The 14,355-nt window shown below is 37.8% G+C and overlaps 1 protein-coding gene across 1 annotated transcript; it reads right to left on the bottom strand.

The window, feature by feature from the left end:
• Nucleotides 1-9,864: 9,864 nt before the first annotated feature.
• Nucleotides 9,865-12,212, bottom strand: LOC113778511 (protein SHI RELATED SEQUENCE 1-like). The gene is made up of 2 exons (XM_027323949.1): nucleotides 11,108-12,212; nucleotides 9,865-10,500 (listed from the first exon to the last, which is right to left on the bottom strand). Exons 1-2 carry the CDS (start codon nucleotides 11,826-11,828, stop codon nucleotides 10,088-10,090), a joined length of 1,134 nt encoding a protein of 377 aa, XP_027179750.1. The 5' UTR covers nucleotides 11,829-12,212; the 3' UTR covers nucleotides 9,865-10,087.
• Between the last annotated feature and the right edge of the window lie 2,143 nt (nucleotides 12,213-14,355).

Raw genomic sequence — 14,355 nt, forward strand, 5'->3', positions numbered from 1 at the left:
GATTTTGCTTCTAAACCAGGTCATTTATTGCTCTGCTCGTACGCATGATGTGCAGGCTGCTATCGCCCATCAACTGTTCATCTACTACTGCTGTCTGCAAAAGGAAGACTGAACATTCTGACTTTATTTATTCCCGCCCCCTTCTCTCTCTCAGAAACCAGAGAATTTAGAATGAGATATTGGGAAGACTTTCATTAGCATTAATTTTCCCTTTGTGTTTCATATTCTCACAGTCGTTCGGTCCTCTGGCATGGCATCTCGTTCTTGTAGGGTGTCAAAATGCTCATTCCAAAACGAAAAATCAACTAGCAAGAGGGAAGATAATATAGCATCAAGTGTTACGTTACAATGAATTAAGTTCCTAGTGCATTCTAAAGAGGCCGGCTCTAGAATTGTTTCTCTAAATCTTCAGCAAAAGTTCAGCTGTCATCTTTGTTCCTGCATTATTCTAAGTTTCATCAAAAATTTAGCAGACACCACCCGATTTGCAAAATACAATCATATAGTGGAACAAACTCTATAAGCGACGAAATTGGATTATTCTATCATGAAATCTAAACAGACACCACCTGATTTACGAATCATGATAACAATAAAAATAGAGGTGCATATCCAATGTGGTTGCTTTTTTTTTCTTTTTTTTTTTCAAAAGTTATGAGGTGGGGTGAAGTTTTTGTAATTGCATTCCACGGGGTGGAAGTCATAGCTACATGTTACCCTCTCGTATGATTATAATGAACTTGCTTCCAGTCTAAATTGGTACAGCAGTTACGTAGAATTGTTCGTTTAGTCCAGTGGTTTGAGAAGTTGATTGGAACCTAGATAATACCATAATATATATATATATATATCTATATCGATATCATATTATCAAGCTTTAATTTCTTTGCAGGTTGATAACATATATTATACTTCAGCAACAGATTGCACTTTTTATTAAATCGATTTAATTCCATCAAATAAATTCGTTACCCTTTTGTCGAAGCTATATACATGGCCTTTACTTCTTTTTTTTTAATTTTCTTTTCTTCCATTCCGTCGCTTCAAATTTCCTTCAGCATTATTGATTTGATTTGTTTGAGACCATTGCAATCATTTTGTCATGTGGAAATTATTGAAGATATGGATCAAAAAAAAAATTTCCCCATACAAAATTGCAGAAAAATTTATATATCTTTTGCTACAGGACAAAGCCTAAAGGGCAAAACTGCTACTGTTTCAACCAATTGGTGAGCCTCGGTTCATTCATTTCGTTTTCTTCGATGGCAGAAAAATCTGAGCACAAGAGACAAAGAAAGCTGATATCTTCAGAATAGAAATGGGAAGAGATTCATGAACTCAAAAACTTGGCAACGTTCCAGGATTAGACTCACCTGAACCCGCAGTTTATACTAGATACATATATTTCCTGTATAAGCCACTAATTTGTTTAGAGATTCCAACGACAGAAGGTCAGAAACAGTGGCATATTTCTGTCATATTCTTCTTGTAGCTGCTCGTTAAGATCTTCCATTATTTGTATTTGTAGAAGCCATTTCTCGTTGAAATTGTATAACACAACAAAAATCACATGCTCATGATTCTTGGTTGGGTGCAGAACATAATACCCCTGGTCAAATTGACGCAGTAATGTAATGTAATGGCATCACCCCCACACATGCGGAAAGTCAAAATGCAGCAGGGAGAATATACAGTATACACTAGCTGATCAGCATGGTTCAAATTAGGATACTCAGAATAAACTAACTCCACTTTGTATTTCTAAGCTTGTATTACTTTCTCACTTTGTATCCTAAACTTAAATTCAAATACTTTGCAATCCAACATCTTAGATTTGTTCTATTTAAGTCTAATCAATAATAGTAGTGTTAGCAAAACTAAAGAAATAGGGTCCGTACAAATTGATGATAATATGCTAAAAGCAGTCCGAAAAAAAAAAGAAGCAAAGAGATCGTAACCGGAACAAAATAACATATTATCATTAATTTTCACGATCTTTTATTTAGTTGATTGTGCTAACAATATTATTAATTGGACTTAAGTGAGACAAATATGATCGATTACAATGCAAAATAAAAATGTGGTACATGTTTGAGGGTGCAAAGTAGAGTTCGGTCCTCAAAAAATTGCAACGGTGGAATTTGGAAAGGAAAAAAAGAAAAGATGAATGTCCGAATCCGCAGATGAATTTCCACGAAATTAAACCTCCTTTCCTTTAGCGGTTCCTCCATCAAGGGGTATGCCTGAGTGTTCAATTTTTATAAGTGTATATCGAGTATAAGACTCCATCATCTACTGTTATAATGTGGTCATTTTTTGCATCTGCACTTTCAAATATTTTTACGTGACCTTAAGAATGGTTATACGACAAATATGTGATTTTTTTTTTATTTTGGTGGGATATGGAAAATGTACCTGATATGTTAAGCGTAACATAATTTGATTAAGGTAATTAAAAATTTGCAGTCTTCAAGAAAATTAAATAACAATTCTTGGCATAACTACATAGGCCTAGAATTAGATTCTTATTGCTCATTCACAAAGACGAAGACGTAGTGAACAAAGAAATCAAGCCATGTTATGGAAAACATCGAAAAAAAAATACGTGCTTCAATTCTACGTGTTGTCAGAAAAGTTTGTGGTTATCAACCTTGGAAAATTTTCCCCCTTAATAGTAGATGTGATCCAAAGTTGATGTTCCTAAAAGCCATGAATTGAAAATAATAATAATAAAAAAAAACTAATATAGAGCTTAGTGATAAATATCGTGAATATTATTAGTGATCAACCAGCGGCTTATGACTCCAAGAACCATCCATTTTAGGTGCAGGTTATATGCATGCATACAAACATAAATGGTTAATAAGCTTAATCTTGTAGTAGTATTTAATTAGCATTTGAGGGTCATGTGACTGACTGAGTCTGCGATTCCCTCAGTCCTTTTTCACTCTTGTGGATCCTTGTACGGATGCCCGACTACCAGACCAACATCTGCAACTTCTACAACTGGTGATCCACATTTTTTAGCCATGTCCCAATAGATCCCATTCGCAATTTTCTATGGAACTGTACTATTTACACCTTTAAAGATACACACAGATCGATCCATACTACTACTGCCATCTTGAAATGGATGCTTTGTCGATTAACCTGCGACTGTAGCCTGCAGTTTTCCAACCATGTTTCATTAACGGCAAATCCCAGAATAAGGCACAATTATTATGTGGATTATCTATCCTCTTTCCCCTCCAGTTTTAAAGTATATTATCCTGATAGATTATACAAATCATTACTTTAAAATGATCACGTGAATCAACCTTTTTTTTTTTTGGTGGGGAGAGCTAGCTATCCAATAAAACGGGCTAAATATTTATGGATGTCAGCAGTCGGATCTCTATCTTTTTTTTTTTTTTTCTTCTTCTTTCCTTTAAAGTAAATACACCCTAGCCCTAGATATGCATAAACATATATTAATTTGAGGAAAGGTGTCCATATGAATCTTTCCCTTTCCTTTAGGCCTTTACTGTCCCCCACTGAAGCTTCTAAACTTCTTCATGAGATATATACCATGGCTGCCGAGCTAGGAGGCCACAACCTACGACCTATATACACATGACCTCAACAAATTGTATCCAAGATTCAGAGAAGTAATATGATCAAGGGATGTTATCAAACATACAACCAGTATTAAGTATTAACAACATGCTTGCTGGCCACCTTCTTCACGGGAATCCTGCTAAGTTTTTTATTTTCTTGTTTTGGTTCTGAAAAGTCTTCTTTGAGCAAATTGAGCAACTCAGCCCGGCTGCTGCTGCTGCTGCAGGTCCTGTAGTTAAAACTCCCGCTGCCTGAATCTGAGTGACCTCCAAAACCGGATAAGGCCCTGCTTGTGCTCAGAGGGACCACTTACTTCTTTATACATTTGTTTAGTGTGCAGTAGAGTCCTTCCTTCCTATATGGTTGGGGGGCACCCTAAACTAAATTTGCTTCTTTCCACCTCTACTTCATCTTATTACATTCCCATACCAAAAACCCTAAAAGTTTTTCCGATTGCTAAAGCATTGGTGCTCGGTGTATTATGTCCTTATTTACAGGTCAAACATCATGTTTTCATCTCTTTATATAGCCAGCCCTTCAATCAAATTCATCTCTCTAACTTTCTTGAAAAAGAAATTCAGTAGTGATTCAGATTTATTTAAGGGTTGAGAGAAGTTGCCAAAATAAACGATAAAAGACACCTTAGTTCTTTGCTTGATAAAAATGAAAAAAAAAAAAGGCAGTGAGTTGTCTTTAATGAGATAGTAGTGACAAGCTAAGCATCCTACTTTTTCAATCAACTCAAACACTAGCAAAATATATATGATCTCAAAAGAACGATTTCGAGGCGAGGTTAATGATGTAGATGAAGACCATCATTATTGTGTACTCGAGTTTAACCAATTTGACAATTAAGTGAATTTTATGATTTGAAATGAGCTATTATTGTTCAGGATGCAAGCACGGGGAAATAAAATACTCAACTATATCTAACAAGTGTCGATATGTAGCAACACGGATTGCCTTGAAACACCAAATGGTTTTTTTTTTTTTTTATTTAAAGAAAATTATTATATTGAATTCCATATGGCAAAAACCCTTTTCTCTCTAATCTTTACCATACCTAACCACGGGGGAATTATTTCAAGAAAATATACCATCAAACAAAATATTACCAGTTGAAAAGCTGAAATGGCGAAGCTGGTCCGTCCGTCCGTCCGTCGCAAGTGAGAGTGGTAATTTTTCTTCTCAAGTGGTCGTTATTATGTCTTCTTGTTGTGTATATGTATGACACTTGAATTAAAAAGCAAAACAATCAATTATGTCATTTGCACCAAAAGAGTCCTGAAGCGAAAAGACTTGCAACCCTGAAATTCGTACTAAACCCTAATAAAGTGAATAAACCAAAGGTCGCTTGTTTTATCTGCTTGCTGCAATTCAAGAATACATGAAGAATGGGTTACAAATAATAATTTAATAATAGCATAGCAGAGCAGAGGAAGGGCTGAGAGGCAAAATGTATGTGGTTGAACGTCAAAGGGTAGCTCTGTACTCTCATATCAGCCTTCATTCCCCATCGAGAAAGGTCCTTCAAGTTCAATCCCACTGTGGCTGACGCAAAGAATATACACTTTGACCTGACCACAGCCATCCATACCCTCCTGTCTCTCCGTCCGTCTGTCCAGCCACTCCCAACCTTTTTGATCTCTCATCTCTATCACTCAATTAATTATGCCTTCTTCCGTTATAGTTACTCGAACAATGAATATATTATTGCCATTATTATTCTGCATCAACCAATAATTGTTGAATTCTCCTCCAGCATCAATTAACGTTCAACTCGTAGTGTTACCCAACCGAGGCCCAAATACAAACTTTTTGGTTAACATGATGATGAATTCCATAAAAAAGATGATGTGTTGCGCATCGCATCGCATCGTATGCAACAGTAGTGATAATGTATATATATATATATAAGATTAAATTAAGATTAATTCATACTTTATTTATTTATTTTCTTTGAAGCACATTAATCAGTACCCGAAAGCGAGCTATGCATTATATTGTTTGGAGCTGCTCCGTTTAGCAAGAGTTGAAGTTGAAAAGGCCAAAAGAAGAGGAAATTCGCTCAATTGTTGGATGCGTATAGTTTCTCGAGAAAATTAATTACTACTGATTACGGGACAGATCCATTTCGTGACTTGCCCTCAGGAGCAGTACGGATATCCCACTTTTTGTTGCTCGAGGAGGAGGAGGAGGAGGAAATCTTGAATTCGAGAAAAGCGGAATGCAAATTTGTTGGCATGAAAATTTGCGACTGACTCCCTCTCTCCCATCGCATCATTAATTTTTGGTAAAGTTGAATTGGACAGTGTCAGCATTGGGAAAGGGTAAAAATGGCTCGGGGGGTGATGATTATCATCTTTCGGCTGCTTGTTCCGTGAAAAGCGAATGCTGACAATAAAATGGCTTACAAGGGATCCCCAGCCCTGAGAGTTTTTCTTCAATCAGGCAAGCGACCTCTCATCAGCTTTGCCCCATTCTTCTTTGTTCTACTGCTGCTGCTACTACCAGAACTAACATTAATAAATTTCTTCACTCTTAGGCCAAATGCATATAACAACACAAGTAGAGTTGTTCCAAGGGGAACAAGAGAGACTACGATGGGATTTCAAGAAATGTCAAATGACGATTTCAAGAACCAAATAGGAAACGAAAAGTTAAAAAAGGAAACACGCTTTTATCATAGGAGGATGACCTCAATGCAATTCCAACATTATTACCACATCCCGCATGGATAATTGCGTGGGGATGAGAATAATTACTCCTCTACTACTCTAATGCAAAGGCAGCAGTTAAGCTTTATGAAAGGCCAGAAAAACCAGAGCAGCAAAAACTAAAACCGAATAAGGAGAAGCATTTGATTAAAGCAGTGACATAGGTCGTCTCTGACGAATAAGCAAAACTAGAGATCATTTCACCATGAAAAATTGTCCTTGCGTGGGTGGGATGCTATACATGCTGCTGTGAACATCAAGCACCGCGCCTGGGGCAGTGCCACATTTAAATCCCGGCTTCTTCTAGCATGCAAATCTCGGCGATATTTATATCTTTTTGGGGCAAAAATATCCTTTTTACCATTAAAACTATTATTACATCATATATTTGCTTGATATTTTGGATTGCAAAAGTAGGACACCATAAATATCTTGATTCTTATAAGGCGGGAAAGGAGAAAAATGCTTTCAACAAAAACATTGAGTTTGTTTGGATAAGAATTTATTTGGATGATTTATTTGATCCAGTTACTGTAGTACTTTTTGTGATGTGATGTATGTGAGATAAAAAGGTGATTGGGAATTGTGAGTATGATGCAAGCAAAATAAAATCTGAAATAAATCTTGCAAATTTTCTTTGTCCAAACAAACCCATTAAAAGCATCCTACAGAATACCACCCGCGAAGATGGAGAAAATCTTTTTTCTTATCAACAAAATGCATTAGTACGGACTGCATATATATATATATATATATATACACATGCATCATGCAAGCGGAGAATAACTGAACTGGCCACATTATTGTATCATGTTACCCGACTCAAGAGCAAAGAGTATGAGCACAAGACACTTTGCATACAGCATGTAAGAATGACCAACTCTAATTCATCCAAAACAAACTTCTTGACACCTTCAAAGCCTGAACTGGTATTTCATACCATGATAACTTTAATCCATCCAAAACATTCTTCTACGTGTAGAGCTCAATAAGACACCAGGAGCAAGAGTGAAAGTATTCAAATTTGTGGCTCGTCAAATTTTCTTTGGTTTGCAAAATATCCAACGCTAAGTTGATAATTTATCTCAATTTCAGGAGCAATAACTAGTCAACTTCTGGTCCTGTGATCAAGTGCTATTTACAGACTTTGGTTTCTAACGTTCAGTTCACAGATTGCACCATGCATGGCATACCTGCCAATAAGAAGTTATTAATTACGTCCATATCTTACAAGTTTCACTTCTAAGACTATTATATAGGGCTTGTAACGTGACCTAGTGTTCACTGCATTTGATATATTTCTAGTGAACTACTCAGAGTATCTTGCTAAACTATTATATATCTGGGGCCTGCAAAATTAGTCCTATTTACTTGTTAGTAGATCTTTCTCTATTAGTCTTGTCATAGGATAAAATATATTCACCAACTGGAATTTGCTTTCACTCCATTACAACAAGAGGAGGAGAGAGAGGAAACACTATCATTCATTAGTCATCAATTTAAATCGCCACCAAGCAAATTACAAAGGTTTAACTACTATAACAATCTTCAAAATAATACCCACTTGGCCAAAATGCCTAATTCCAGTTTGCTAAATGATGCATCATGCAAGTCAAATCATGGGATCGATCTCTACATGAAGAGAATGCTGTTACCAAACCAGACATCCTCAACGTGGGTATAAATCAAGAGGTCTAGAGGTAGCACTGTTCAAAGCGTAAAGACTAACAGCTCGAGTGTGCAATAACCAAGGTCTGTACAATCTCCAATCTCCAATCTCCTACAGAAGAGTATGGCACACAAGAAGCTTATCTTGTTCTAGAATGATCAGAAATATGGAATTGCTACAAATATCCCAGACATGTCATGTAACTTGTGTCTGAACCCATGATCAATCCAAAGAGGGCAGCAGCAAGGTTGTAGATCCTTTATTCTCATCTTCACATGAACCTCAAGTCTAACTGAGTGTGCTTTAAATAATTTCTTCAAGTCATTTCACTCAAACAGATTGTCGGGTGTGTTAAGGCCTCCACAGTTGTTGTCAATGATAGCTTTCCCTACCTCTCAAAAGTGTTCAAATTGGTCTAGTCTTTTAGCACCCTCAGTCCTCCTAAGAGATTGAAACTTCTGAGTTTTCTTACCACCACTTGGGTTTAGGGATTGGTGACATCCTACATCCCTTAAACTGATCTTAGTCACTCTTGGGTGGACTGGCAGCATATTAGAATTTCTTACCTAGAGGAGTTGGTTTTTGCACCAACCAACTTTAACGTTTGATATAGCCCTAATAATTAATTAAATAATCTTACTAAAGGCATTAGACACATCTCTATCTTTTCTATTTATAGATGGTAAGAGTCAGACTCCATGGATAGAATTTCTCTCTTCAATTACACACAGTAATTCACAAGGCAAAATGATTTGCCTTAAAAGAGTCCCATTTTGGAAAGGGTAATTTAAGTTTTAGAAATATGCTTTAACAGTAGACATCAAAGTGGAGTACTCCATATACAAGTAACTTTGCAAAGGAATAGAGGCTTATCAAAATTGTGTCATATTTGTCCTTATAACATGCGTCATTAAATGTCAAATAAGGTCCATGGAATCACTACGTGACAAAAAGGTTTTAATCAACTGAGAAGAATAAAAATACAAAAAAAAAAAAAAAAATCAAAGTCACCGCTGCGATGAAAATGAAGAAGGCCTAGTAGGGTAGAAGTCTTGGATGCGTCAAACATATCATAGAGTAACATGCATTAAGTTGGCAAGAGAGAGAAACTCTTTTATCTTACACTACTGCTTTCATTAGCACACGAAAACTAAAAAATGCATGCACCAGTAAGTAACACTACTACTATGGATTTTATCATTTAAGCAACACTACTACTATGGATTTTTGCACATTAATATCATGAATGCATTTTCAGGTGCATCAAAAGGTTAACAGATGGAAAGAAGCGATTCCTCTTCCTTTCATGCAAGTCACATCCTTGTGTTCAGATTTAGCCAAATTAATATCTAGTGATAGGAGGACATAAAATAACAAAAGGGAAAAAAAAAATTTGTACCCCGAGAGAGAGAGAGAGACAGAGACAGAGAAAAGAAAAGAGAATGGATGTATCTTTGAAAACGTGAATATTCCTGCATGGCTGGACTCCCACATTGAAAAAGAAGAAAAGATGTCTCGAATGCAGGTTGTCCAATCCAGGAAGCAAGCAAAGCCGTTTTAAGTCGAGAAAATTCAAAGCAAAGAAACAGACTCACGCGTAACGGGGAGGAAAAAGCAAGCTTAGAAGTCCAAACTGACCAGAAATACTAACGAAATTCAACCAAGAAAAAAAAAAAAAGTTCCCACAAATACAAGCATCATACACTAGAAACAAGCAGCAGCCCATGATCATTATTATGTACGCAATATCAACTCTCTGTCATATATAGATATAGGTATAGATATATATATATATATATATATATTTCAAAGAGAGCAATTCTTCAACCTTGCATCGAAATTTGAAATAAAAAACAAAAACATCAAAAGCCCCTCGTTTTCTCTTCTTTGTCGATCCTCCTCTCCTATTTTCCTTGTGTAATTAGTAATTTTAATAAGCGCAATGCGTGTCAAATGTTCTTCTCTACTACAAACAGTAAAAATATTACTACTACAACTGTACCACGAGGAAATAGTACACAAAGTCAAGAAGAAGGTTGATTAGAGAGAGAGTGTGTGAGAGAGAGAGAGAGAATGTATGGAATTTTCCTCTTGTTGTTTCATTTCAGGACCTTGGAGGTGGGAAGAATTGCGTACCAGCCATGTAAGAATTCAGTGGAGCTGGATACATTGACGGGTCAAGAAATGGCGAACCCGCAGCTGCTCCTCCTCCTCCTCCTCCTCCACCACTGACGGTTGTCGTACCGGTGGAGGTTGCAGTGGCAGCTGTACCAGTAATGAGATTAAGCTGTTGTACTCCCGTAGTGCTGCCGCTTCCGCCACCAGACGAACTCTCAGTAGTCATGTACTGACTCTCGAGGCCTTGATCATACAAAATTCCCTTGAAAACATGTCCTCCAATGTTTACAGCCGTCTGATACGCGTACTGATCCTCATTTTCATCAATGGAGCTCACTCGTACGCACCGAAAAACCGCCGAAGTGCTTACTTCTGCCGGAAAATGTCCCACTTCGAACCCTAAAGCCACACGAAACATCACCAAAAACTGTAATAATAAGTTTTCCAGTACTGGTAAATATTTCATGTTACCACATGAATCCAAGCGCCAAATAAATATTTTGTTTAGAGGGGAGGGGGAGTGGGAGGGATGGAGGGAGGGACGCATTCCTTCCTTCCTTCACTGTAACCAACAAAAACAAGGTGGGAGAGAGAGAGAGAGAGAGGAGGAATAGCGTTTTCTTAGTCAATCTTTTGTCAGAGAGACCAAGAAACAGTAGTTGCAGTGTTTCGGAAAGGAAAAGGAAAAGGAAAAGCTGTGATGATGGATGGTTTTTCCTATGGAGAAGCAAGAGAAAGAGGAGCATGTGGGAGAAGTCGACTTCATCCATCACGCAATCGTTATGTCTTGTTTTATTCTTCCTTTTTTATGCAACTCAACACCAGAGAAGAACCAGTTAAGACAGTGAAATCTATGCACACCCAGAGATTACATTTCTCTCTCTCTCTCTCTCTCTCTCTTTGTTGACACAAATTTCCCATATCAAGAATCTTTAGCAACTTGAAACTTTGCATCGAGCGGCATACGTATAAGTAGTTGTAGGAAGACATCACTACTAATTTTTACCTGAAGAATTGGAGGGTAAGCGAGTACAGACGAGTGAAGAAGAAGCTCGATTCTCTTTCTGCCTTTTGGAATTCTCCCCTCTATGGCTATGACCATGATGAAGTTGCAATTGTTGCTGCTGCTGGTTTTGGTTTTCTTGAGTTTGTTCTTGCTGCTGCAAAGAAGCAAGTTGCTGCTGCCTTTCCCTTCTTTTGGCAGCTGGAACCCAAGTGCTTTTGACATGGGTTGAGCACTGAAACCCGCGGCTCTTGCAACAAGTCCTACATCTCATGTGTGCACAATCTTTCTTAGCTTGGTTTCCGCAGTCCTGACAGCTAATTCCCCCACCACTACTCCTCATCATTACAAACGCCGATCTCGAAGGCTCATCCGAGGAGATGTTTAGGCCACCTCCTCCGCCGCGATGGCTGCTGCTGGGGCCAAAGTCTAATCCTCCTCCGGCTGATGGATAAAAATCTTGTAGAGACGGATTGTGGTGGCGAAAATGATGGTGTTCTGGTTGATTGTGCGGCTGGTGGTATTGGTGCTGCGGTTGGGGATGCCATATCTCGAAGCCCTTGTATTCATCACTTTTGTAGAGGAACCAATTCTCCGGGTTGATTTCGGTGGGCTGATGCTGTTGGTTGTTGGTGGTGGTATTGTTATGACTGCTGCTTTCTTGGTTGCTGCTGCTTCCTCCTCTACTACTTCCACCACCACCTAGCGAAAAAAAGCCAGCCATTTTGCCACCTTTATTCCTCTCGCAGACCTCAATCGTGGCTGACAATCCATAGCAGAAAGCCTATGGTGGCGTGATTAATGACCCCAGAATGATACGGGTACGCCTGAACTTTTTCTATTTTTGAAATTTTGTTTAAAGTGGGGGTTTTGTTTGGGGTCAGAGAATGAATTTGCGTTTTTCTGAAATGAATGCTCTTTGACAATTATTGCTGCAACTCCCAAGTCGTCCTCTATGCAACAAAATGAAAGTAAACCGAAGCCAGAAAGTGGTTGTACTAATAGGGAGAAGTGAAGGAAGGAGTGAAGGGTCAGAGGACGGGGGGAAGGGAGTTTATTGGGGGTTTTATTGCAGCAGCTTTTCAATTTCTTGGACAGAAGACAAAGTAAAGGAAGACTTTTGGGCGGAGAGAGAGAAAGAGAGAGAGCGAGATCGAGAGATAAAAAGGGGCGTGGGGGAGAGATTAATCAATCCATCGAGCCTCCTTCCTTCAATTCTATGGCTGTGCTGTGAGAGAGGGAGCATTAAAAGCCATAGAATTACAGCTCTGCCACGCCGTCATCGCACCCAAAAAGCAAACTAAAACTGGTATTGTCTGTCGCTCTCTCCATCTTTCTCTTTCTTCTTTCTTTCTTTCTCCTCTGTCACTGTTCTGCTGCTGCTGCTTCTGCTTCTGTTTCTGCTGCTCGCTCTCTGCAACTACTCCCAATTTAAGTCTTACCCACGGACTCTTGTTACTTGCATTCCTTTGTTCGTTCTCTTTCCCTCCATCTCTATCTATGTATCTATCTATCTATCTCTTTGATGATGCTGATGATGAAGATGATGGTTTCTTTTCTTCGATCCTTTTTTTTCTCTTGCGGGTTTTTGCTAATACTTACTACTTATACCGCTTCTCACTCATTACTAGCTAGCTGCTGCTGACGAACTTTTTAGCTTTTTACCACCATTTCTTTTCTTCCTTTTTTTTTTTTTTTCTTTTTTGGTTCTTCTCTCACTACTTTCTCTTCTTTTTTGTATGTGCGGGGTTGCTTAGCTTAGCTATTAGCTATAGCTGCTTCTACTAAATCCCTCTTTCTTTCTTTCTCCCTCCCTGCATCCAGCATTATCATCGGCTTCAAAAAGATCAATGGTGGTGGATGATTCTCTGAGAATCCGGCGGTGAACAATAGCGCCACGTGTCAGACAACCAGCTTTTGCCCCCCTCGTGCTCTGTACCGGAAAACACGCTGCTTTACGTCTCTATCCTTTTTTTTTTTTTTGGTAATTTCGGAATTGTTTATGCATATTTGCTTGCTTACTAGCATGCGGTTATCCTGCCCAGCCCAATGTAATGTAAAGCAGAATTTTATTCCCTCTTCCCCCGGCGATTATTTTTTATCGACTTATAAAAGATATTGCACCACCTGCTTTTGATTTAATTTTTATTGATTTTCTTTTTAAAGGATCAATTCTCCGGTTCTTAATTACGATTCTACAGTTTTTTTTCCTACTATTTTGCAGGGATACAAAAAATTATCACGGACCTATGTAGGTAGTTTATATGGACGACTAATAGGTGCAGCAATTTGTCCGATTGAATCGCTATTTTTAGAAGTCTTTATACTGCAACGTATTAATATGTGTAAATTTAAAAAAAAAAAGATTAATTGAGAGATGTGTTCAGAAAAAATGTGATTTTTTTTTTTTTTTTTGCAGAAAATTACAGTCCAAACAAGAACGGGCGATAAGTTCATCTAATCTAAATAAATCAATTCTTATAAAAGTCCTTTTAGTTGTAAATTAAAGCCAAATCCGAAGTTTCGAGTGAGTGAGTAACATGTATGCTTGGCATTTTGGTTTTTAGGTTACTTTGTCAAGTGAAGTGTATCATGTTCGAGATTTAGCTCCATCTATCTATAGCCTCTCATGATTTTTGCTACTCCTTTCATTATTGAAGCCAATCTAGATGATAAGAGAGAATCAGTGAATTACAAAACCTATCCACTAAGCTTAATATAAAAAGACCCATATAAAGGAGATTCATAGAGAAAGAAAAAGGTTCAAGTAATTTTCTTTTCACTACCAACATGACGTCAACAGCCTGCATCTCCAAAGGAGTTATATAGTGGCCATTTTTCCATCTGCGACGCCAATGAATTTCTAGATGCATTGGAGGAATTACTACAAGGGACTTTGAATTAACTTCTTGTACTCGGTTAATTGACATATGGTGGAGAAATTTGAGTTTTTCCAATTTTAAACCTCAATGTCAAAAATTCTTTCTTTTCGTTTCTTTTCTAAGACATTCGAGCTGTTTCCCTCTTTGAGGCAACCGAGTTAGACCTTTATTAGCTATTAAAGAACATGCAAACCCTTTTCACAGCTCCAAGGGTAAAATGTCTTAATGACCATTAAAGTATTCCACGCATCGACTTTTGATTATTAAATAATTTTCGTCACAAATCAACCATTAAATTAACTAATCAACACACTCATGGCCATTTCGTCGCTTAATGGTCGCTCAGATTTTTTGTCCAAATATGAAATG

The sequence above is a fragment of the Coffea eugenioides genome, chromosome 7, assembly GCF_003713205.1.
Source record: "Coffea eugenioides isolate CCC68of chromosome 7, Ceug_1.0, whole genome shotgun sequence".
In the NCBI taxonomy this organism is placed as follows: domain Eukaryota; kingdom Viridiplantae; phylum Streptophyta; class Magnoliopsida; order Gentianales; family Rubiaceae; genus Coffea; species Coffea eugenioides.

Coding starts and splice junctions, on each gene's coding strand:
- LOC113778511 (XM_027323949.1), bottom strand. CDS start 11,828: ATGGCTGGCTTTTTTTCGCTAGGTGGTGGTGGAAGTAGTAGAGGAGGA. Junction 10,501..11,107: donor CTTACCCTCCAATTCTTCAG/GTAAAAATTAGT, acceptor GTGTGGCTTTAG/GGTTCGAAGTGGGACATTTT.